The 26458-nt window shown below is 40.9% G+C and overlaps 1 protein-coding gene across 1 annotated transcript; it reads left to right on the top strand.

Annotated features, from left to right (window-relative positions):
* The first annotated feature begins 16641 nt into the window (after positions 1–16641).
* On the top strand, positions 16642–18184 carry LOC107772737 (uncharacterized). The gene is made up of 4 exons (XM_016592216.2): positions 16642–16969; positions 17060–17146; positions 17264–17343; positions 17462–18184. The coding sequence occupies exons 1-4, from the start codon at positions 16642–16644 to the stop codon at positions 18182–18184; spliced, it is 1218 nt and encodes a 405-aa protein (XP_016447702.2).
* Positions 18185–26458: the final 8274 nt, after the last annotated feature.

Here is a 26458-nt window from a genome sequence, read left to right on the forward strand (position 1 = left end):
TTTGGTTTGGAGTAGATTTTGATGTTATTGTCACGACCCTAGTTTTCCTCTGTAGGATGTCGTGACGACACCTAGTCTCTAAGACTAGGTAAGCCTAACACTTTCTGAATTAATAGAAGAAATCAACCATCAAACGAAGAATATGAGATGAAAATCTTATACACAATTTCAATTCTCAAAATCGGTAGTATAATTCATAAGCTCTACGGAGTTAGCTACAAAAACCTCTAAGTACAACTATTTCGAAATAGAGATAAAATGGTGCAAGTACAATAATAAAAGGTGACTCCAAGGCCTGTGAATGCAGCAACAGGTTTACCTTGAGTCTCCACAGCAATATTCGTACAACAAGCTAGCGATCGACTGACTCCGAATTACCTGGATCTGCACAAAAATGTGCAGAAGTGTAGTATGAGTACCCAACAAAGGTAACCAGTAAGTATCAAGACTAACCTTAGTGGAGTTGTGACGAGGGATAGTCAATACACCTACTGGGCTAGATAACCTGAACAAGTATAGGTATAGAACTAATAGAGTATGATATCTCTACAGAACTACGCATAATGACAACCATAATATGATGCTTGCAGTAGGAAATAGAAGCAACAATTTGCAGCGGGATAAGAATAACCGCTTTCGCACCAGATTTATTCAATAATCCCCATGAGATACCAAACCTCAAAACTCACACAATTTGTAATGACCCTGCTGGTTGTTTTGAAAGTATTAGCCCCAAACCCCTATTTATTTCTCCCTATATTTCATTATGTGGTTGCGTGACTCGCCGGGAGGTTTGGTTTTTGGTTACGAAGTAAAATGGGACACATAGTCCCTAAAATAGAAGTTTAAGTCGTAAGAATTTGCCGTAATTTAATTTGTGTGAAGACGACTTCGAAATGGAGTTTTGATGGTTCCTATAGCTCCATATGGTGATTTGGGTTTTAGGAGCATGTCCGGATATTGATTTGGAGGTCCGTAGGTCATTTTAGCATCAATTAGCGAACGTTGGAAAATTGGATGATTTTTGGAAAGTTTGACCAGGAGTGGACCTTTCGATATCGGGTCGGATTCTGATTACGAAAGTTGGAGTTGGTCCGTAATGTCAATTATGACTTGTATGCAAAATTTGAGGTCAATCAGACTTGATTTGATAGGTTTCGGCGTCTGATGTAGAAGTTAGAAGTTATAAAGTTCATTAGGCTTGAATCGATGCACAATTGTATTTTAGCATTGTTTGATGTGATTTAAAGGCTCGACTAAGTCTGTATGATATTTTAGAACTTGTTAGTAAATTCGAGCGATGTCTCGGAGACCTCGGGTGTGATTCAGATTGAATCCAGAACAAATTTGGACTTGTGAGAATGGCTAAAGTGCACCAGTTCTGGTGCAATCGCACCTGCACAAGATTGACCGCGGGTGCGAGCTCGCAGAAGCGAGCAAGGCATCAATGTGATGCTGGAGGAAGTGTCTTGTGGTCACAGGTGCGACGTGAAGGCCGCATAAGCGAAGCCGCTTCTGGGAAGAATGAGCACAGAAGTGGAAAGGCCAGGGAGGCCTGTTGATCGCAGATGCAGACATGATCCGCAGGAGTGCATGCGTTGAAGAGCTCCTTGCCTGCAGGAGCGAAAGAGCTGAGGCGCATTTTGGTCTGCAGAAGCGGACGTGCCTGGACTAAGTTAAAAGGCACATGTGGGATCGCAGGTGAGACTTCGCTGGGCAGTAAACGGCCAATTCTGAGGGTTTAATTTCATTCTTCATTTTTGAACCTATAGAGCTCAGATTGATGCAAAATTTCTAGAGTTTTTCAGAGGAAACATTTAGGTAAAGATTCTTGACTAGTTTTTTATTAATCTCCACTAAGATATCATTTATTCGTCATTTAATTAAGGATTTGGGATGAGAAATTTGTGTAAAAGGTGAAAAAATTCTTAGGCCGAATTTTGAGGTTTTGATTGAGAATTTTATCTCGGATTTGAGTAATTTTAGTATGGGTGAATTCAATATCGAATGAGTGTTCGTATTTTGTGACTTTTACCCGATTCCTAGACGTGGGCTCGGATCGACTTTTTGGGGCGATTTTTCGATTCTTTTCTAAAGTCATAGTTTCATTATTTAATTTAGTTTCTTATAGTTATATTTATAGTTTGTAATTACTTTTGGCTAGATTTGGGCTGTTCGGAGTCGGAATGTCGAGGGAAAGGCATTCTTATCGATTGATTAAGCGAGAGTTGAGGTAAGTGACTTATCTAACCTTGTGTGGGGGAAATACCCTTAGGATTTGGTACAACTGTAACAATTTGTGATATGTCAGTGCCGTGTACGCGAGGTGACGAGTGCGTACACGGTCTAAATATGGAAATTCTGGTTCTTACTGAGTAGTCTTCTCTTAATTCCTTAACTGAGTTGCCTTAGCATGTGTAGTCATCATGTTTAGCCTAGTATCATAGGTCTACGTATCTTAACTCTTACTTGCAATTTGTGCAACATGCTTAGTTGAATCACCTGCTTCCTTGATTTTGTATTCAGTCTTTAACTGTAGGATTCCTTCCTATAAATTCATTATTCCATAAGTTATGAGTTGTGTATTTACTTTTGGGACTACGAGGCAGTACCTCGGGAGCTCCCCATTGCATATTTACTTTTGGGACTACGAGGCGGTACCTTGGTAGCTCTCTATTTCATATTTACTTTTGGTACTACGAGACGGTACCTCGGAAGCTCCCCTGTTATGTATTTTCATTTGGGACTACGAGGCGGTACCTCGGGATTGCCCCTTTTGTTTACCTCTATTTGTTGTGTTGTTACCCTTCTATAATTCCTCATTGTTAAATTTTTAGTCGTTTCATTATATTAATATATCTTCTGCCTTGATTCCTTTTATTCCAGTAGGGCCCCGAACCGACCTCGTCACTACTCTACCGAGGTTAGGCTTGGCACTTATTGGGTACCATTATGGTGTATTCATACTACTCTGATAACTTAGTCCAAGTGAGTGAAGCTCCCTTAGTCGGACTACCCAACTCATAGTGAAGGAAACCCTACTACACTTTGCAATACCCATAGTACGGAGGATACGGTGGCACTCCTCAAGAAAACCCTTGGCATCCTCTGACTCCAAGCCACTGAAAGTAGGAGGGTGTTACTTCTTGTACCTCTCGAGCCTGAGCTGCTCCCCCTCAGAAACTACTACCCCAACCTCGGGCTGAACTGGAGCTATCGGTCGTATCGTTATGATATCTGGAACCTGGTCGACCTGAACCTGATGCTCTGGATTATGGGCGGCGGGAGTCTGTGCTCCTCCCCCAGCCTGAGATGTGGAAGGAGCAAGTGGTATTAAACCTACCTGAGCCAACATATTGAACATGCTCAGGAACTGGGCTTGAGTCTCCTGGAGGGATGGTGCAGTAACATGCGTCTTTGGTGCCTACCCTCCAACTAGAGCTACTGGTGGCTCCTCTGTAGCAGCTCGTGCGGGTGCCCAAGCTGCACCCCGTGGACATCCGAGGCCTCTACCCCGACCCCAACCTCTCGTGGCTCTAATAGGGGGAGCGGGTGTCTGGTCATCCGATCCAGCTGTACGTGCCCTCACCATCCATGAGAGAATAGAAAGATAGAAATTTAGAGTCCAAAGTCAAAATATCGCGCGATAAGGAATCAATGAAGTGAACCCATTTCCTAACAGGTCCATAGCCCCCCGAAGATAAGTACAGACGTCTCCATACTAATTCGCGAGACTCTACTAAACCTGCTTGTGATTCATAACACCTATGAACCTAGTGCTCTGATACCAACTTGTCACGACCCAAATTTCCCTCCGTAGGATGTCGTGACGGCACCTAGTCTCTATGACTAAGTAAGCCTAACAATTTGCGGACATACAGAATATAAAATTGAAATCCAACCTCAACATATGAAATATATAAAAACTGCAATTCAAAACAATTACAACTACCAAAACCCGGTAGAAACAAGTTACAAGTTTTTAAAAGAAAATACTAAGTGTCTCTATACATTAGAGTCTAAAGAAAATAAGGAAAAACAACATAATGAGGATAGAGGTGAACTCCGAGGTCTGCGGACACTGGTAGATATACCCTGAAGTGTCCACTTATAGGCTATATCACTTGTATCTGGCCTGGTAGGAAGAACCTGGATCTGCACAAAAAAGATGTGCAGAAGTGTAGCATGAGTACACCATAACGGTACCCAGTAAGTTCCAAGCCTAACCTCGGTAGAGTAGTGATGAGGTCAGGTCGGGGCCCTACTGGAATAAAAGAAAACAAGGTGTAAGATATAATAATATCATAAAACGACTGAAAACTTAACAATGAGGAATTACAGAAAGGTAACAACACAGCAAATAGAGGTACACAATAGGGGCACTCCCAAGGTACCGCCTCGTAGCCCTAAATGTAAATACACAAAAGGGGAGCTCCCAAGGTACCGACTCGTTATCCCAAAAGTAAATATTCAACGGGGAGCTCCTGAGGTACCGCCTCGTCCAGCTTCTAGCGGTGCTCCAGCCACTCCTTGGCCCCAAGATCCCTATTATGCACCGCCCGAGTCTAGTGCACATCCTGTACGGGGTGCTTTCAGTGGTCAGTCCAGCCGATCAGACCCGAGCCAGCCACAACAGCCACATCCCCCGAGAGCTTGTTTTGAGTGTGGTGACACTCGCCATATGGTGAGGGATTTCCCCAGACTTAGAAGGGGTACACCTCCACCAATTTCTTAGGCACCGCGTGCTCCACCCAGTCCACCTGTACCGCTAGCTAGAGGTGGACGTTAAGTAGGTAGAGGTCACCCTAGAGGGGGAGGCCAGGCCAGATACTATGCTCTTCCTGCTAGGACGGAGGCATTTGCATCTGATTCTATCATCACAGGTATTGTTCCGATCTATCATAGAGATGCATCGATCTTATTTAATCCAGGCTCCACTTATTCATATGTGTCATCTTATTTTGCTCCGTATTTGATGTATCCCGTGATTCTATGAGTTTACCTGTCTATGTGTCTACACTAGTAGGTGATTCTATTGTTGTTGATCATGTGTATCCGTCATGTTTGATTATTCTTGTGGTTTTGAGCCGATTTATTATTGTTCATTATGGTGGATTTCGATGTTATTTTGGGCATGGACTGGTTGTCGCCCTATCACACTATCCTTGATTGTCATTCCAAGATGGTGACATTGGCTATGCTAGGTCTACTGCGGCTAGAGTGGAGAAGTACCTTAGATCATGTTCCTAGCATGGTTGAGAAGGGGTGTAATGCGTATCTGGCATATGTGAGGGATGTTAGTGATGATACTCCTACCGTCGTGTCAGTTCCTATAGTGAGGGACTATTCCGATATATTCCCGGCGAATATTCCGGGCATGCCGCCGGAAAGGGATATTAACTTTGGCATTGATTTATTACCGGTCACTCAGCCAATTTTTATTCCACCTTATCCTATGGCCCCAGCAGAATTGAAAGAATTAAAGGAACAATTGCAAGAGTTGCTCGATAAGGGCTTTATTCGGCCCAGTGTGTCACCTTGGGGTGCTCCTGTCTTGTTTGTAAAGAAGAAGGATGGTTCTATGTGAATACGTATTGATTATCGCTAGTTGAACAAGGTTACAGTGAAGAACAGGTATCCATTGCCACGTATTGATGATCTATTTGATCAGCTTCAGGGTGCCAGAGTGTTCTCTAAGATCGACTTGCGTTCAGGCTATACTCAGTTGAAGATTCGGGAGCCAGATATCCCGAAGACCGCTTTTAGGACTCAGTTTGGTCATTACGAGTTCCTTGTGATGTTGTTTGGGCTGACCAATGCCCCAACAACATTGATGCACTTGATGAATAGTATATTTCAGCCCTATCTTAACTCTTCCATCATTGTGTTTATTGACGACATTCTGGTGTACTCCCATGGTTGGAAGGATCATGAGCAACACTTGAGGACTGTGCTTCAGACCTTGAGAGAAAACAAGTTGTATGAAAATTTTCCAAGTGTGAATTCTGGCTAGATTCAGTGGCATTTTTTAGGCCATGTAGTATCGAGTGAGGGGATCAAGGTAGATCCGAAGAAGATTTAAGTAGTGTAGAGTTGTCCCAGACCATCCTCAGCTACATAGATCCGGAATCTTCTTGGCTAGGTGGGGTATTACCGTCGATTTGTAGAGGGTTTCTCATCTGTTGCAACACCTATGACCAGATTTACCCAGAAGGGTGCTCCGTTCAGATGGACCGAGGAGTGTGAGGAGATCTTTCAAAAGCTTAAGACTGCTTTGACTACAGCTCCAATGTTAGTGTTGCCTACTAGATCGGGGTCTTATATTGTATATTGTGATGCGTCGCGCATAAGTCTCGGTGCAGTGTTGATGCAAGACGGTAGGGTGATTGCCTACGCGTCTAGACAACTGAAGGTTCATGTGACGAATTATTATATACACGACCTCGAGTTAGAGGCTATTGTTCATTCCTTAAAGATCTAGCGTCACTATTTTTATGGTGTCCCTTATGAGGTTTTCAGCGATCATCGGAGTCTACATCATCTGTTTAATCAGAAGGATCTTAACTTGCGGCAACGAAGATAGTTGGAGCTTCCTAAGGATTATGACTTCACCATACTCTATCATCCCGGGAAGGCTAATGTGGTGGTCGATGCCTTGAGTTGTAAGGCGGAGAGTTTGGGTAGTTTAGCATATCTACCGGTAGCAGAGAGGCCTTTAGCCTTGGATGTTCAGGCCTTGGCCAACCAGTTTGTTAGATTGGATATTTCCTACCTGAGTTAAGTCTTGGCTTGTGTGGTTTCTCAGTATTCTCTTTATGATCGTATCAGAGAGCGTTAGTATGATGACCCCTATCTGCTTGTCCTTAAAGACACAGTTTAGCATGGCGATGCCAAGGAGGTTACAATTGGGGATGACGGTGTGTTACGGATGCATGGCAGGCTATGTGTGCCTAATGTAGACGGTTTGCATGAGTTGATTCTCCAGGAGGCTCACAGCTCACGGTACTCCATTCATCCAGGTACCGCGAAGATGTATCAGGACTTGAGGCAACACTATTGGTGGAGGTGGATGATGGACATAGTGGAATATGTAGCTCGTTGCCTAAATTGTCAGCATTTGAAGTATGAGCATCAGCGACCGAGTGGATCGCTTTAGAAGTTAGAGATTCTAGAGTGGAAATGGGAGCGGATCACTATGGATTTCATTGTTAGGCTACCACGGACTCATATGAAGTTTGATGCAGTTTTGGTGACTGTGGACAGATTGACCAAGTCAGCTTATTGTATTCCTAGCGCACTATTTAGATATTGGAGGATATGCTTCGTGCCTGTGTGATGGATTTTGGGGGTGCTTGGGATCAGTTCTTGCCACTTACGGAGTTTGCCTACAACAACAGTTATCAGATGAGCATTCAGATGGCACCATATAAAGCTTTGTATGGTAGGCGGTGCCGGTCTCTAGTGGGTTGGATCGAGCCGGGCGAGGCTAGGCTATTGGGCACAGACTTGGTTCAGGATGCCTTGGAAAATGTTAAATTGATTCAGGATGGACTTCGTACAGCCTAGTCCAAACAGAAGAGTTATGTGGATCAGAAGGTTCGCGACATTGCATTCATGGTTGGGGAGTGGGTCTTGCTCCAGGTTTTGCCCACGAAGGGTGTTATGAGGTTCGAAAAGAAGGGAAACTTGAGTCCTATGTATATCGGGCCTTTTGAGATTCTTGAGAGGGTTGGAGAGGTGGCTTACAGACTTGCACTACCACCTAGCCTCTCTGCAGTCCATCCAGTGTTCCATGTTTCCATGCTCCAGAAGTATTACGGTGATCCGCCCCATATTTTAGAATTCAGCTTAGTCTAGTTGGATAAGGATCTATCTTATGTTTAGGAGCTGGTGGCCATTTTGGATAGGAAGGTTCGAAAATTTAGGTCAAAGAATATCGCTTCAGTGAAGGTTTAGTGGAGGGATTATCCGGTCAAGGAGGCGACTTGGGAGACCGAGCATGATATGTGCAGCCGTTATCCTCATTTTCCCACCACTTCAGGTATGTCTCTATACTCGTTCGAGGACGAACGTTTGTTTTAAGAGGGGTAGGATGTAAGGACCTGGCCGGTTGTTTTGAGAGTATTAGCCCCAAACCCCTATTTATTGCTCCCTCCATTTCATTATATGGTGATGTGACTTGCCGAGAGGTTTGGTTTTTGGTTTTGGAGTGAAATAGGACACATAGTCCCTAAAATGGAAGTTTAAGTCGTAGGAATTGACGACTCCGGAATTGAGTTTTGACAATTCCTATAGCCCCGTAAGGTGATTTTGGTCTTAGGACCGTGTTCGGATGTTGATTTGGAGGTCCGTACGTCATTTTAGCGTCAATTGGCGAAAGTTGGAAAATTGGATGATTTTTGGAAAGTTTGACCGGGAATGGACTATTTGATATCGAGTCGGATTCCGATTCTGGAAGATGGAGTAGGTCCGTAATGTCAATTATGACTTGTGTGCAAAAATTTAGGTCAATCGGCCACATAGTCCCTAAAATGAAAGTTGAAGTTGTAGGAATTGACAATAGTTTAATTTATGTAAAGACAACTACAGAATAGAGTTTTGATGATTCCTATAGCCCCGTAAGGTGATTTTGGTCTTAGGAGCGTGTTCGGATGTTGATTTGGAGATCCGTAGGTCATTTTAGCGTAAATTGGAAAAAGTTCGAAAATTGGATGATTTTTGGAATATTTGACCGGGAGTGGACTTTTTGATATCGGGTCGGATTCTGATTTCGAAAGTTGGGGTTGATCCGTAATGTCAATTATGGCTTGTGTAAAATTTTTTACGTCAATCGGACTTGATTTGATAGGTTTCGGCGTCGGATGTAGAAGTTCGAAGTTCTAAAGTTCATTAGGCTTGAATCTATGCGCAATTTGTATTTTTAGCGTTGTTTGATGTGATTTAAAGGGTCGGCTAAGTCCGTATGATGTTTTAGGACTTGTTAATATATTTGGGCAGGGTCCAGATGCCCTAGTTGTGATTCAGATTGAATCTGGAACAAATTTGGACTTGTGAGAATGGCTAAAGTGGACCAGTTCTGGTGCAATCGCACCTGCGCAAGATTGACCGCAGGTGTGACCTCACAGAAGTGAGCAATTAGGTGTAAATGCGATGCTGGAGGAAGTGGCATGTATTCACAGGTATGACATGAAGGTCGCAAAAGCGGAGTCGCTTATGCGGAAGAATGAGCGCAGAAGCGGAAAGGCTAGAGATGCATGTTTATCGCAGATGCAGACAAGGTCCGCAAGAGCGCATGCGCAGAAGCGCTTCTTGGCCGCAGGAACGGAAACAAAGAGGCACATTTGGCTCTACAGAAGCAAACGTGCCTGGACTAAGTTAAAATCGCCCTTGCGATAAAAATTCCGTAGGTGCGGAACCGTAGATGCGGCTATGGGATCGCATGTGCGACTTCGCTGGGTAGAAAAGGGCCAATTCCGAAGGTTAAATTTCATTCGCCATTTTTGAACCTATAGAGCTCGGATTGAGGCAAAATTTTGAGGATTTTTCAGAGGAAACATTTGGGTAAGGATTCTTGACTTGTTTTTGATTAATCTACAATAAGATATTATTTATTCCTTATTTATTAAGGATTTGGGGTGAGAAATTTGTGAAAAAGGTGGAAAACTCCTTAGGCTGAATATTGAGGTTTTGATTGAGAATTTTGTATCAGATTTGAATAATTTTGGTATAATGAACTCGATATCGAACGGGTGTTCGTATTTGTGACTTTTATCTGATTCCGAGACATGGGCCTGGATCGCCTTTTTGGGGCAATTTTTTGATTCTTTTCTAAAGTCGTAGTTTCATTATTTAATTTAGTTTCTTATAGTTGTATTTATAGTATGTAATTGCTTTTGGCTAGATTAGGGCCATTCGGAGTCGAAAAGTCTAGGGAAAGGCATTCTTATCGATTGATTGAGAGAGATTTGAGGTAAGTGACTTGTCTAACCTTGTGTTAGGGAAATCCCCTTAGGATTTGGTACTGTTGTATTAATTTGTGATATGTGAGTGCCGTGTACACGGGCTAAATGTGGGAATTACGGTTCTTACAGAGTAGTCTTCTTTTAATTCCTTAACTGAGTTGCCCTAGTATGTGTAGTCATCATGTTTAGCCTAGTATAACAGGTATACGTGTCTTAACTCTTACTTGCGATTTGTGCAACATGCTTAGTTGAATCACCTACATCCTTGATTTTGTATTCAGTCTTTAACTGTAGGATTCCTTGTTGTACATTCGTAGTTCCATAAGTTATGAGTTGTGTATTTACTTTTGGGACTACGAGGCGGTACCTCAGGGACCTCCTTGTTACATATTTACTTTTGGGACTACGAGGCGGTACCTTTGGAGCTCTCCGTTGCATATTTACTTTTGGGATTATGAGACGGTAGCTTGGGAGCTCCCCTGTTGTGTATTTACATTTGGGACTACGAGGCGGTACCTCGGGAGTGCCCCTGTTGTTTACCTCTATTTGATATGTTGTTACCTTTCTGTAATTCCTCATTGTTAAATTTTCAGTCGTTTCATTAAATTGATATATCTTCAGCCTTGTTTCGTTTTATTCCAGTAGGGGCCCGACCTGACCTCGTCACTACTCTACCGAGGTTAGGCTTGACACTTAGTGGGTACCATTGTGGTGTACTCATACTACACTCTGCACATCTTTTTGTGTAGATTCGGGTTCTTCCTACCAGCCCATATACCAGTGACATAGCCTGTATATGGAGACTTCAAGGTACATCTGCCAGCGTCCGCTATACTCGGAGTCCACCTATATCCTCATTATGTTTTTTTTCTTATTCTCTTTAGACTCTGATGTATAGAGACACTTAGTATTTTCTCTTAGACAGTTTTATATTCTGTAGTTCCACAAATTGTTAGGCTTACCTTGTCTTAGAGAGTAGGTGGCGTCACGACATCATACGGAGGGAAATTTGGCTCGTGACAGGTTGGTCTCACAACACTAGGTTCATAGGTATTATGAGTCACAAGTGAACCCTAATCACTTGGCATCTTTTGCCCTCATTACAACTGATAACTGCATGGACGACTCATGTGCCAATAGAACCAATCTCACATATAAGACAAATAGATGGATTACGTACAAATGATCGGTAGAATCAATGTTCATGTTCTTAAATCGATAGGTGACAAAGTACGTATGTTCTTATGCAAGTGTTCTATCATAGTTCGGTCCAACAAATAAGAGTAGAGAAAAATGATTGGCACATAAGGAACGATTCCCACAATTTGCACAAGGTAGAACTCACACAAGTTAGGCATGCTACTACACATATATCAACAACAACAATGCCCCTAGGCCATAGCAAGTTATCACAAATCAATCCCCGACATAGCCCACCTTGTGTCTCGCCACGTCCGCAATAATAATAAAGTAAATACCTGCCTTGTCTCGCCGCATGTGCATATTAATATTCCCACCTTGTATTGCCACATGCGCAAACCCACCTTGTGCAAACAGCCGAACAAAACCTCCCAACAATATCACATTCCAAACACACAACATCACAATAGAATGACTTTCACAACATGTGCCCATATTCCACAACATTTCATCTAAACAGTGTCAACACCACAACCGCGCATAGCCCTTGGCTCAACAAACTGAGTACAACAGCAATAACAACAACAATAGCACGAGAATACGATAAGTAAATCAACTCAAGGGCTTGGATCACAAAGAAGCGGTAGAACGAGCTCACAAAAAATAAACACAATAAGAAATACTAGTTTTATTTAGGGTTGAGAAATTACGAAAGAGGTACAACAAATTCAATTAAGGGTAAGCAACAGAAAAGATAATCATAACCTCAATTAAGGATAGACAATTACAGAAGAGATAAGGATAAGCAATTAGTAAAGGATAGCATGGCAATCGAAGAGGCAACAACTTCAGTTAGGGCACACAAAAGTCAAATAGGCAATAAGAGTAGAACATGAAAGCAATGAATTCCAATTAAGACACGTAGAGGTGAAACTGGTAAATGGGGAAACTCAACCTAACAAAACAACTTAATATCTAATGAACAAAAGAACCTAAGAGTCCTAAAAGTTCAACTTTCCATAAATACGCTGGAGCACGTACTCATCACCTAGCGTACACGAACTTCACATGACACAATTAGCACCAAAGACTCAAATCCTAAGGGGTAGTTCCTCCACACAAAGTTAGGCAACATACTTACCTTAAAGTAGCAAGACCGATACTCTAAAATGGCCCTCTCAAGTGAAACAACCTCCGGATGGCTCAAATCTAGCCAAAATAACTTTAATTCAGAAATAAAACTCATAGAAAACAATTCCGGATAATAAAGCTTTGATATTTTTAAATTAAAACCAAAAGGTCAACCCAAAAGTCAACCCTAGACCCGCGCATCAAAATCCAATAAAATTAACAAAACCTAAACACCCATTCCGTTAGGAGTTCAACCACACCAAAATTATCAGTTTACGACATCAATTCATCCTTCAAATCATCATTTTACATTTTAAAAGAATTCTACAAATGTTCCCCAAATTTCTAACTTAATTCACTAATTAAATGATGAAAATTGCAATGGATTCATAAAATATAACAAGATTCGGGTAGAGAACACTTAACCCAATGAGTTGCTTGAAAAACCCACGAATATATCTCCCCAAACCGAGGTGTAGAACTCAAAATATGTTAAAAATATCAAACCCTCGACATATATGTGATTCTGCGCAGCACTTTTGCATCTGCGGACTCAAGTTCCACATCTGTGAGCTCGCATTTGTGAGACAAAGCTCGAATTTGTGATGCCAGGCAAAGGACTAGACCTGCGGAACTTCACGTTGCATTTGCAACTGCACAGAAGCACAAATGAAGCCGCAGAAATGAGGCCTGTCGCATATGCGATCTTTTAGCCGCAGAAGCGGCATCGCGCGTGCGTGAAAATCTCCGCAGAAGAGGCAAGACATGGACATTTCCATTGTCGCAGAAGTGACAAGAATACCTCAAAAGCAGCCACGCACCTACGGTCAAAATTTCGCCGATGCAATTGCACCATGTTCTGCATAGAACCAGCATCATTCAACATGGTCTAAACTGTCCGAGTCTCATCCGGAACTCACCTGAGCCACTCAAAACTCCGTACAAATATACCAACCAATCTCGTAACATAACGCGGACCTATTCGAGGTCTCAAATCATGTCAAACAATATTGAAACTGCAAATCACACCTTGATTCGGACTTATGAAATTTCGAATATTCAACTTCTAAAACCCATGCCGAAACACATCAAATCAACCCAGAATGATGCCAAATTCTGTATGCAAGTCCCAAATGACATAACAGAGCTAATCCAACTCTCTGAATCAAAAGTTTATCCCGATATTTCCAAAGTCAACTCTCGGTCAAACCTCTCAACCTTCCAAAAATTTCAACTTTCAACTTTTCGCCTAAATGCTTCAAATTACTCTACAGACCTCCAAATCCATATCCAGATGCACGCCTAAGTACACAATCGTCATACTAACTGTTGGAACCAAAAAAATTCTATTATGGAGTCGTCTACACAAAAGTCAAGTTCCGGTCAACTCTTACCGCTTAAGCTTCTAAAACACGAGTCCTTCTTCCACAACAATCCGAAATCATCCGAAGTCCAAACTCGACTACTCACACATGTCATAACACATAATACGGAGCTGCTTGAGACCTTAAGCCACCAAATAGAGCGCTAATACACAAAAAGACCGGTCGGGTTGTTATATTTATCGAGGTCCATTTAGAATTTCAAGCTTGAGAATAGTTCCGTATGGTGATTTATGACTTGCACGCAAAGTTTTATGTCATTCAGAGTAGTTTAAGTATGATTCAGTGCGTTCGGAGTAAGTTGAAAAGCTTGAAGTTCATAACTTGATTCAATTTGGTTTTAGGGTGCGATTAGTAGTTTTGATATTTTTTACGTGTTTTGAGAGTTCGAGTAGGTCCGTATTATGTTTATGTACTTATTGGTGCATTTGGACGGGGTCTCGGGTGGCTCAGCTGAGTTTTTGACCGCCCGTAGCTAAGTCCAAGATGTTGTCACTACTGGTTCTGGTTTCCTTCTTCACGATCGTGTGGGTAGGGGTCGCGTTCGCGAAGAAGGAATTGCCTTACGCATTCGCGGTTGAGGGCACATGATTGTGATGAGGAGAAGGCTCAGTGCATCGCGTTCGCGAATGTCCTCTCACGATCGCGAATAGGGATTTTCTTGGGTCCTTCTGTTTTTCCTTCGCGATCGTGAGGGCTTGTTCGCAATCGCGATGAAGGCACACCTGGGTAGAATATTTTTAAAAGTCAGGACTTGGGCTTTTTGGTTCATTTCTCTCACTTGTTGGTCGACTTTAGAGCTCTTTGAATTAGGATTTTCACCTAGCACTTTGAGGTAAGTAATTTCTACACAATATGAGTTTAATACATATATTTTGGGTACAGTTTAACATAAAAATTGTGAAAATTTTAGAATATTGCTGAAAAACCAAGGTTTTGATAAAATTGTGATTAGAACACAAAAATGATTATGCAATTGAGTAGCAATTATATATTTTGGTTTGTGAGATTATGGGTAACATTTATCTTAAAAAATATTCGGAATCCGGGCACGTGCGCCCGAGGGCGTATTTTAGGAATCTTCCAATTTGGGTAGGGTAATTACTCTAATAGCTAAATTATGAACTTTTGAGTATATATTGATTAATTTATATAATATTTGGCTAGTTCCGGATTATTCGGCACCGACGTGAAGCTTTAGAGTGATTTGTGGATCGGAAAGTGAACTAGGGAACAAGGTAAGTCTTTTGCCTAACTTTGTAAGAGGAAATTTACCCAATAGGTGTTTAAGTTGCTATTCGCTACTAATTGTGGGTGCTACATACACACGAAGTGACGAGAGTCAGTGCATAGCTAGAATTCATGGTATGTCCTGGTAGAAATAGGCCTTTGTTATGCCATTACTTGCACTATTTGGACTCAACTTGTTAGATTAATTACTTGTATTAGTGAGTAAAACTTGGTTGAAGATCATGTTAAATTGAGTTTCATTACTTAGAGAGTTGGTGGAAATGTTTAATTATTGATGGAAATTATATCCTTTCCTGGGTTTACCTCGGAGTTGTAAATGTGAAATTTAAAATTCGTGAAGTTTCCATATTCTTGTGGATCGGGTCGAACGAATCGGCAATAATTTCCCTATATATATATATATATATATATATATATATATATATATATATGGGATATCCATGGAACGGACCTTACGACCTTGGTAGTATATGTACACGAATATTATGGATCGGGTCGTACGACCTCATCATAACTCGTGCGTGTTGTCACTCGGAGTCCTATTCACTTGATATGTGTGTCATGACTTGAAAATTTATATTACATGTTAAGCCATACTTGTTGAGAATATAATGTAATGATTGGGGACTTTTAATTGTTATTTGATAAATGGTCATTTAATTATTGCCTCTTATTCCATTACTAATGTTGATTTTCATGCCTGTCAAATAATCTTGTACATTATGTATTTTGCCCACTAGTAAGTATCGAATTCGACCCATCGTCACTACTTCTTCGAGGTTAGACTAGATACTTACTCGAAACATGTTGTTTATGTACTCACGCTACACATCTGCACTGATCGTGCAAGATCTGAGGTAGTTGCATCTGGCTGTCCTTCAGCGTACCCCTCTTACCCCAGAGGCTTAGTGGTAAGCTTCTCTCTATGTCCGTTCTGCAGCACCCGGAGTCTCTTCTTATTGTATTTATTTTCTATCTATCTTATTCCACACAGTAGTATAAGATGTTTTGTATATTCTACTAGTTTGCTCATGCACTTGTGACACTGGGTTTTTAGAGTATTCTAGTAGACATTTTATAGTTTTGGATATAAAATTCACAACTTAACTCTTTTCTTTATTTGATGCTTGGTTTTACTATAATTTCCTATTAATAGCTATCTCATTAAATAAAATCAATTATTTTGAAAATATTAAAGCGAACAATTTAATGGGTAGATCACTGTTGGCTTGCCTAGCAGCGATGTTAGGCGCCATCACGGACTATAGTGGAAATTGGGTCTTGATAGGTTTAGAACTACATATTCTGAATGGTTAGAATATAGCATTAAACAAGATGCAACATTTTGTTTATGTTATTACTTGTTTAAAAATGAGATTGGAGGATAAAGAGAAAAAGTAGGTGATGCTTTCACAATAGATCATTTTAGAGGTTCGAATAAAGGTTTAGAAATGCTTAAATCACATGTGGGTGGTGTGAATAGTATTCATAATCTATGTTTCAAGACAATTCTAGATTTAATGAACCAAGCACAATCTATTCTAACTTCTTTGGATAAGCAGTCTGGAAAAATTAAAATTTAACATTGAGTTCGCTTGATTGCTTCAATTGATGTGATAAGGTATCTTTTGAAAAAAGAAATGCATTTTCGGGGCCATGATGAGAGTGTAACTTCTACAAGAAGATTCCATTTTTTAGATCTCTTAAAATGGTATGCAGATAGGAAAGAATATGTGAATAATGTGGTATTAGAAAAAGCTCCAAAAAATAACACCATGACTTCTCCTGATATTCAAAAAGATATCATGAATTCTTGTACAAAAGAAATGGTGAAAGCAATTATTGAAGACTTGAATGGGAATCTTTTTGGGATATTAGTTGATGAGTCTAAGGATGTCTCTCATAAGAAACAAATGGCTCTTGTTCTGCTCTATGTCAACAAGGAAGGTGAACTTATTGAGCGATTCCTTGGTCATGTTCATGTTAAAGCTACAACTGCACATGCATTACAAAAAGAAATGATTAATATGAAATTCATGCTTTGCTCATCGATTGCAATTACAACTGCACATGCATTACAAATTCATGCTTTGCTCATCAATTGCAATTGAATCTTGCAGTTGTTGCAAAGAAACACCATGATGTAAATATTTTTTTTTGATATTCTTGCTAATGTTTTGAATGTTGTTGGAGGTTCTTATAAGCGTAGAGAGATGATTAGAGATGATCAAGCTGAAAAAGTAGATGAGTTATTAGTTCTTGGTGAAGTTCATACAGGAAGTGAATTAAATCAAGAACTTGGACTTTAAAGACCAAGTGATACCCGTTAGGGATCTCACTTTAAGACATTGCGTAACTTTATTTTTTTATTTTCATCAATTATTCATGTACTTGGAGTTCTTGCAAATGAGGATTCAAATTATCAGGAGAAAGCATTGGCAAAAGGTCCAGTGGAAGATATAAGATCTTATGAGTTTGTGTGTAAATTACATTTGATGTTAAACATATTGTCAATTACATATGATTTGAATATGACTCTGCAAATAAAATATCAAGATATTGTTAGTGCTATGAAAAGTTGTTGATTTCACAAAGAGGCAATTGCAAACAGTGAGGGAAACGAAATTGAATTCTTTGATAGAAGATATCTCTTCAGTTTGTGATAAGAATGGTATTATGATCTCAGAAATGGATGAGAAGTATGGTCTTGGAAAGTTGAAGCAAAAAAGCTCAACTGTTACATATTCTCATCATTTGCACGTAGAAAGTTTTTGTGCTTCTATTGATTTGCAACTTTCGGAGTTTAACAATCGTTTTAGTGAAGTTAATACTAATCTTCTTTTTGGTATGGCTAGTTTGAGTCCCGATGATTCTTTTGCAAATTATGATAAAAACAAGATTATGAAACTTGCTACATATTATCCAAATAAGTTCACTGCTTCTAATCTTGAAGATTTTAGTTGTGAACTTGACAACTATATGGACTATATGCGAGAAATGGACAATGCATTTTCTAACTTGAAAGGGTTTGGAGATCTCTCGAAGACATCGGTTAAAACAAATATTCACAAGACATGGGGACTAATTTATTTGCTTGTGAAGTTGAGTTTGATATTACCCGCGGTTACTGCAAAGGTTGAAAGGGCTTTTTTTCCAATGAAGTTTATTAACAATGATTTGCGAAGCAGGATTGGTGATGACTTTTTGAATAATTTTTTAGTTTGTTATATAGAGGATGAAGTATTTGAAAGTGTACCTAATGATGCAATCATTGATCGCTTTCAAAATACGACAAGTCGTCGAGTGCAATTGAAATGATAATTTTTATATTCATATGTTGTGTTTGTCTGGTTCGTTACTTTTTAAATATATATTAAATATCGATACACACTCTTTAGTCTTAATATTGTATATTAGTTTTAGGTCATAGTCTTATCTTAAAATTTAGAAATTATTAATATCCCTAATATTGTCAGATTTATTGGAGGTTTTCTATATTTTGTAAAACAATTATTTCTATATTTTGAACATAATATAGTATTAGTAGTTACAATGATTAGGGTCCCATTTTAGCATATATAGGAAATTATCCATGCTTCTTATAGGGATTCAAACTTGCGAAAAATGCTTTATTCTTACTACTGGGTAAAGCTCAATTGAGTTTTGACATAGGTGCCCAACAAGTTTTCCTCTATCCTATTTTGCGTGACACTATTACTATTTATGGAATTAAATAGCTATTTCTTCATGATTTACTCAACCTCTTTTAAATATTTTGATTATTAACTAAGTTGAATTGTATTAGTTTTTCACATAATTTTAAATATATAAATTTCAACAAAATTGTAAATTTTCTTAATGAACTCATACCAAAAATTAGGTGCTTTAATAGGATGGAGGGAGTATTTTATTAAATACTAAGTTTTGTAAAAGTTAAGCTAAACATGCAATAATTGTTGTTAGAGGGGCAGGCTCATGCTCTGATTTACATGGCCCATAAGAGAACAATCATGTCACGACCCAATTTCTCCTATAGGCCGTGACAGCGCCCAACGTCGCCGCTAGGCAAGACAACAGTGACCGTACTACATGATGACTCCTTTTAATAGGTTTTCAAGTAATTAACTTCTATTTATTAAGAGATTTAAGAAGTAGAAAGTTTAATAAATAAAATAAAAGCATCTGAGTGCAATCATAGATATATAAACATTCCAGAACGGCTAAGGAAGCAGCTCACCATTAAACCTCATGGTATCGGGGATGCGCGCTGGGGTGACCTCCAGATGCACCTACCTCATATCCTGCACGGTTAGTGCAGAAGTGTAGCGTAAGTACACAAACAACATGTACCTAGTAAGTATCAAGTCTAACCTCGAAGAAGTAGTGACGAGGGGTCAACATCGATACTTACTATGGGCTAAAAGTAAAGAAATACAGAATTCTAAATAAGTACGGGTTATGTAAATAATAATAATAACTCAATAAAAAGCAGAACGTAATTAATTCTTTCATGCATGGCGAGTCCCAAATAAATTTCTGTCTTATACAATTTTAGCCTCTCAAGCTAGGAAAAGATATCAAATATATAATTACACTTCGAGTGTTATCACGCACGATTATGTCGAGGTCGTACGGTTCGATCCAGAATAATGTGTACATTGTAGAGGGTTGACCGACACGAATAATAGATATATCTTTTCTAATGCCGAGGCGTTCGGCCCGCTCCGCAAGAAGAGAGGATACTTTATAACTATTTGACTTAAACGTTATTACAAGGCTAATACACAATGTAATATAATTTTCATTAATGGTCAAGTAACCGCTCAAAATTCAAGCAAGTGAATTTAGGTCTTTTACAATCCCTCTAATAAGTTCTAGTTTAATTTAGGCACTTTAATTAGCAAGTAGGGTGCAAACATTACAAGTAATTCATAATTTGGGTCCTAAACTACTCGGACATAAGCATAAATAGTATCTACACACGGACTCTCGTCACCTCGTGCGTACGTAGCCCACATAGTTAGAGGCAAATATTAATTTAAATCACCTATGGGGTAAATTCCCTCTTAAAAGGTTAGACAAGAGACTTACCTTATCTCAAAGCTCACTTTTCGGTCTCAAATTCACCCTAAAGCCTCAACTCGGTGCCGAATAATCCGAAACTAGTCAAATATTGTATAAATTAATCAATATACGCTCAAAAGTAAATAATTTAGCTATTAGAGTAATTCCTCCACCCAAATTGGAAGATTCTAAAAATCTACCTCCGGTCCCACGTGCCCAGATTCCTGATATTTTCGAATAAAATCATTACCCATAACCTTACGAATTCAAATATATAACTTTCATCCCATTCCATAATCATTTTCGTGGTGAAATTTCATTTTTATCAAACTTAGGTTTTTCATCTAAACCCATAATTTTTACAAGTTTACATGTTAAAATCTACCCATAATCTATGTATTTAACTTATATTAGATAGAAATTACTTACCTAAAATAAATAGTAACCCCTCTCTAAAAGCTCCAAAAATCGCCCAAGGAATGCAATAAATGAACCCAAAATGTTTGAGTCCCGACTTAAATGAAAGTTCTGCCCAGCAGGACTTTCGCATCTGCGGTCCCTGGGCGGCATCCGCGATACCGCTTCTGCGGAACTTGGTCCACTTCTGTAGAATTCCTCTTGCCCAGTGCTGACCGCTTCTGCGGATGAGACCCCGTTTCTGCGAATGGAGAAGCGCTGACCCCTTCTGGCCAGTTTCCCCAAACCGCTTCTGCGGGCTCGCACCTGCGGCCAAAAGCTCGCAGGTGTGGGCACACCAGAACTGGTGCACCAACAGCCCTTTTGTGTCCTAATTCGATCTGTGCATCGTCCGGATTGCACCCGAGGCCTCGTCCAAACATACCAACAAGTTCGTAAACATAAGACGGACTTGCTCGAACCCTCGGAATGCGTAAAACAACACTAAAACTAAGAATCGTGCCCCAAACCAAATCAAATCAACTTATGAACTTAAAGTTCTTTCCACTTGCTCCAAACGCGCCGAATCATACCTAAACAACTCGGAATGACACCAAATTTCGCGTTCAAGTCTTAAATCACCATACAAAACTACTCCCATGCTCGAAATCTCAAATGAAGATTGATTCACCAAAAACTACTCCAAACCAAATTTAAAGAACTTTTAAAATTTCAATAAGTCAACTTTCAACATTAAGCGCCGGAATGCTCCCGGGTCATCCAAAATCCGATCTGAACGTACGCCCATGTTCAAAACTGTCATACGAACCTATTAGAATCGTCAAATCCCGGGTTCGAGGTCGTTTACTCAAAATGTTGACCAAGTGTTCTGATTTTAACCTGAACCCTTCCAAATCCAGAACTAACCATCCCCGTAAGTCATAAAACAGTAAGAGCACATACGGGGAGTCTTATTTAGGGGAACGAGGATCTCGAAAGCAAAACGATCGGTCGGGACATTACATTCTCCACCTCTTTAACAAACGTTCGTCCTCGAACGGGTCTAGAATCATACCTGGAGTGCTGAATAGGTGTGGATATCTACTTCGTATGTCCTCATCGGCCTCCCAAGTCACTTTCTCGACTGGTTAGCCCCTCCATTGAACTTTTGCCACAGAAATCTTCTTGGACCTCAACTGGCGAACATGTCTCTCAGCAATGGAAACTGGCTCATCCTTATAACCTAGGCTCTCATCTAGTTGAATCATGCTGAAGTCTAACACATGCGACCTACCTGCATGATACCTCTAGAGCATAGACACGTGAAAATCTGGATGAACTCCCGACATACTAGGAGGCAAAGCGAGCTTATAAGCAACCTCCCCAACTCGTCTCAACACCTTACAAGGACCTATAAACCTTGGGCTCAACTTGCCCTTCTTCCCGAACCTCATGCTTCCCTTCATCGGCGAGACTTTCAAGGAACCTTCTCGTGCACCATAAGTGATAAATCACGCGCCTTCTGATCCGTATAACTCTTCTGTCTGGATTGTGCTGTGCGAAGCAGCTCCTGAATCAACTTTACCTTTTCCAAGGCATCCCTTACTAAATCATGCGGAGTAGATATCCACACCTATTCAGCACTGTCTGGATTGTGCTGTGCAAACGACATTGCCGACCATATAAAGCCTCAAATGGAGCTATCTCGATGTTGGCCTGATAACTGTTGTTATAAGCAAACTCGGCCAAAGGCAAAAATCGATCCCACTGCCCTCCGATGTCAATCACACATGCTTTGAGCATATCCTCCAAGATCTGAACCGACCGCTTCAACTGCCCGTCGGTCCGTGGATGAAAGGCTGTGCTAAGCTCTACCCGGGTCCCCAACTCACTCTGTACTACCCTCCAAAAATGCGAAGTAAATTGAGTGCCTCTATCTAATATAATGGAGACAGGCACACCGTACAACCGAACAATCTCCTGAATGTAAATTTGGGCCAATCTCTCTGAAGAATACGTGGTGACCACCAGAATGAAGTGTGTCAACTTGGTCAAGCTATCGACAATTTCCTAAACTGCATCAAACTTCCGCAAGGTGCGCGGAAACCCAACTACGAAGTCCATAGTAATGCGCTCCCATTTTCACTCAGGTATTGTCATCTTCTGAAGTAGGCCACCTGGCCTCTGATGCTCATACTTAACCAACTGGAAATTTAGTCTTCTCGATACATACTCAACTATGACTTTCTTCATATGCTGCCACCAATAATGCTGTCTCAGGTCGCAATACATCTTCGTAGCACCTGGGTGAATAGAATACCGAGAACTGTGTGCCTCCTCTAGAATCGTTTCCCTTAATCCATCAACACTAGGGAAACATAGGCGACCCTGGAGTCACAGAACACCATCCTCCCCGATGGTAACCTCTTTGGCACAACCCCGTAGTACCGTCTCTCTAAGAACCAATAAGTGCGGATCATCAAACTGATGAGCCTTGACCTGCTCGAATAGTGAAGATTTGGCAACAACGCATGCAAGAACTCGGCTGGGATCTAACATATCCAAACTCACAAGTATGTTATCCCAGGACTTAAATTCCAAAGCTAGTGGCCTCTCCTCTGCTGAAATGAATGCCAAACTGCCCATACTCTCCGCCTTTCTACTCAAGGCATCCGCAACTACATTAGCCTTGCCCGGATGATAATATCATAATCTTTTAGTAACTCAGGCAACCTGCACTGCCTCAAATTGAGATCCTTATGCTTGAACAAATGCTGCAAGCTGCAATTATCGATGTAAACCGCACAGGACACCCCATAAAGATAATGCCTCTAGATCTTGAGAGCATGAACAATCGCAGCCAACTCCAAATTGTGTACATGGTAATTCTTCTCGTGGGGCTTCAGCTGACGTGAAGCATATGCAATAACTTGCCCCTCCTTCATAAATACACAACCCAACCCAATGCGTGAAGCGTCACAATACACAGTATACATCCCTAAACTGGAAGGCAACACTAACACTGGTGCTGAAGTCAATGCGGTCTTGAGCTTCTGAAATCTCGCCTCACAATCATCGGACCATCGGAACGGAGCACCCTTTTGGGTCAATATAGTCAAAGGTGTTGCAATAGATGAGCAGCCCTCCAGACCCCGACGATAATAACCTCCTAACCCCAGGAAGCTCATGATTGCAGTCGCCGTGGTATGACGAGGCCAACTCTGAACTGCCTCGATCTTCCTGGGATCTACCTTAATACTCTCGCCTTATACTACATGTCCCAAGAATGCCACAGAATCTAACCAGAACTCACACTTAGAGAGCTTAGCATATAGCTTCTGTTCCTGCAAGGTCTGATGCACCACTCTTAAATGATGCTCGTGCTCCTCCATGCTACATAAGTAGATCATAATGTCATCAATGCAGACAATGACAAATGAATCAATATATGGCCTAAACACCCGGTTCATCAAATTCATAAACATCGCCGGGGCGTTAGTCAAACCAAAAGACATCACTAAAACCTCATAATGGCCATATCTAGTCCGGAAAGCCGCCTTCGGAACATAAGAATCTCGAATCTTCAACTGATGGTACCCTCATCTCAAGTCGATCTTAGAGAACACCTTAGCACCTTGCAACTGGTCAAACAAATCATCAATACACAGCAACGGGTACTTGTTCTTAATGGTAACTTTGTTCAACTGGTGGTACTCAATGCACATCCGCATAGTCCCTTCTTTCTTCTTCACAAATAACACCGGTACACCCCAAGGCGACACACTCGGTCTGACGAACCCCTTTGCTAGCAACTCCTAGAAGATAAGAATGAAACACATCGGAGAACTCCCGGACTGCGGGCACTGAATCAATCATCAGAGTCTCTGTAGTAGTATCCCGGACATAAGCTAGATAAGCAAAATAACCCTTCCACTCTAATCTAGGCAACTCTAGCATCGCCAAGGTAACAGTCTTGGCATATAAATCAAGGATGGCGTGATATGTAGACAACTAATCCATGCCCAAGATGACCTCAAAGTCGGTCATATCGAGTAACAGAAGATCCGCTCGGGTCACATAACCATAGAAAGTAACAATGCCGGACCGATAAATCTGATCCACGACAACAGAATCGCCCACTGGTATGGACACATAAACAGGAGTACCCAAGAACTCACGAGGAACTCCCAGTAAATGATCAAACAGAGATGAAACATATGAATATGTAGACCTTGGATCAAATAGTACCGAAACATCCCTACCACAGACAACAATAATACATGTGATCACGACATCTGAGGCTACTGCATCTAGTCCGGCTGGGAAGGCATAGAGTCTGGCTGGAGTGCCTCCAGGCTGGCCTCCCCTTCCAGGATGACCCCTACCCATCAGCGCTCCGCCTCTGGGCGGTCGGACGGCTGGTGGGGCAACTGGTGCTTGAATCATAGGTTCTTAACCCTACTGCACTACCTTGCTCCGAATCCTGGGGCAGCACTTTCGCGCATGACTAAGGTCCCCGCACTCAAATAACCTCTCAGTACGGTGGACTGCTGACCTGAAGTCTGACCCTGATGGCCTAAATACTCATTGGAGGACCCCTCAATAGCTGGTGGGCGGTAGGAACCTCTACTGGATCCACTGGTGGCATGATTGGAACAACGCTGGGATGCCCTCGTCCTCTACCACGCGCTGGAGCCCTCCCTCGGCCTCTAGCAACTGGGGGAACAACTCCTACATGATCGGGTACATCTGCAACACGCATTCTGTGAGAGTATAAGAGAATGATACTTAGCAAAACATCAACTGCACGATAGGAGATAATGAAAAGAGTAGTTTCCTAACACCATATAGCTTCTCAAAGATAAGTACGGACGTCTCTACATCGATCTGCAGGACTGTATGAGGCATGCTCATAACTTGTGAGACCTATGTGAACCTAGTGCTCTAATACCATGTTGACACGACCCAATTTCTCCTATAGGTCGTGATCGCACCCATCGTCGCCGCTAGGCAAGCCAACAGTGACCTAACTACGTGATTACTCCTTTTAATAGGTTTCCAAGTAATTAACTTCCATTTATTAAGAGATTTAAGAAGTAGAAAGTTAAATAAATAAAATGAAAGTAACTGAGTGCAATCATAGATATATAAATATTCCAAAACTATAAAGTCTACTTAAGTGTGTGCCAAGACCTGGTGTCACAAGTGTGTGAGTACTAGTAGAATATACAAACTGAAATAACATAGATAGAAAATATGTACAAAAGAAAGGCTCTAGGTGCTGTAGAACGGATCAGGAAGCAGCTCACTACTAGGCCTCAAGGTATCGGGGATGTGCGCCGGTGTGACCGCCAGATGCACCTGCCTCAGATCCTGCACGGTTAGTGCATAAGTGTAGCGTGAGTACATAAACAACATGTACCCAGTAAGTATCAAGTCTAACATCGAAGAAGTAGTGACGAGGGGTCGACATCAACACTTACTATGGGCAAACAGAAAAGAAATACAAAATTCTAAATAAGCATGGGTTATATAAATAATAATAATAACTCAATAACAAGCAGAAAGTAAATAATTCTTTCACGCATGGTGAGTCCCAAATAAATTTTCGTCTTATACAATTTTAGCCTCTCGAGTTAGGAAAAGATATCAAATATATAATTACACTTCGAGTGTTATCACGCACGATTATGCCGAGGTCGTACGGCCTGATCCACAATAATGTGTACACTACCGAGGGTCGAGCAGCACGAACCATAGATGCATCTATTCTACTGTCGAGGCGTTCGGCCTGCTCCATAAGAAGAGAGGATACTTTATAACCATTTTACTTAAACGTTATTACAAGGCTAATACACAATGTAATAATATTTCCATTAATGGTAAAGTAACTGCTAAAAATTCAATCAAGTGAAATTCCGTCTTTTACAATCCCTCTAACAAGTTCTAATATAATTTAGGCACTTTAATTAATAAGTAGGGTGCAAATATTACAAGTAATTCATGATTTGGGTCTTAAACTACCCCTACATAAGCATAGATAGTAGCTAGGCACGGACTTTCGTCACCTCGTGCGTACGTAGCCCTCATAGTTTGAGGAAAATATTAATTTAAATCACCTATGGGCTAAAT

The sequence above is a fragment of the Nicotiana tabacum genome, chromosome 13 (assembly GCF_000715075.1).
Source record: "Nicotiana tabacum cultivar K326 chromosome 13, ASM71507v2, whole genome shotgun sequence".
NCBI lineage: Eukaryota > Viridiplantae > Streptophyta > Magnoliopsida > Solanales > Solanaceae > Nicotiana > Nicotiana tabacum.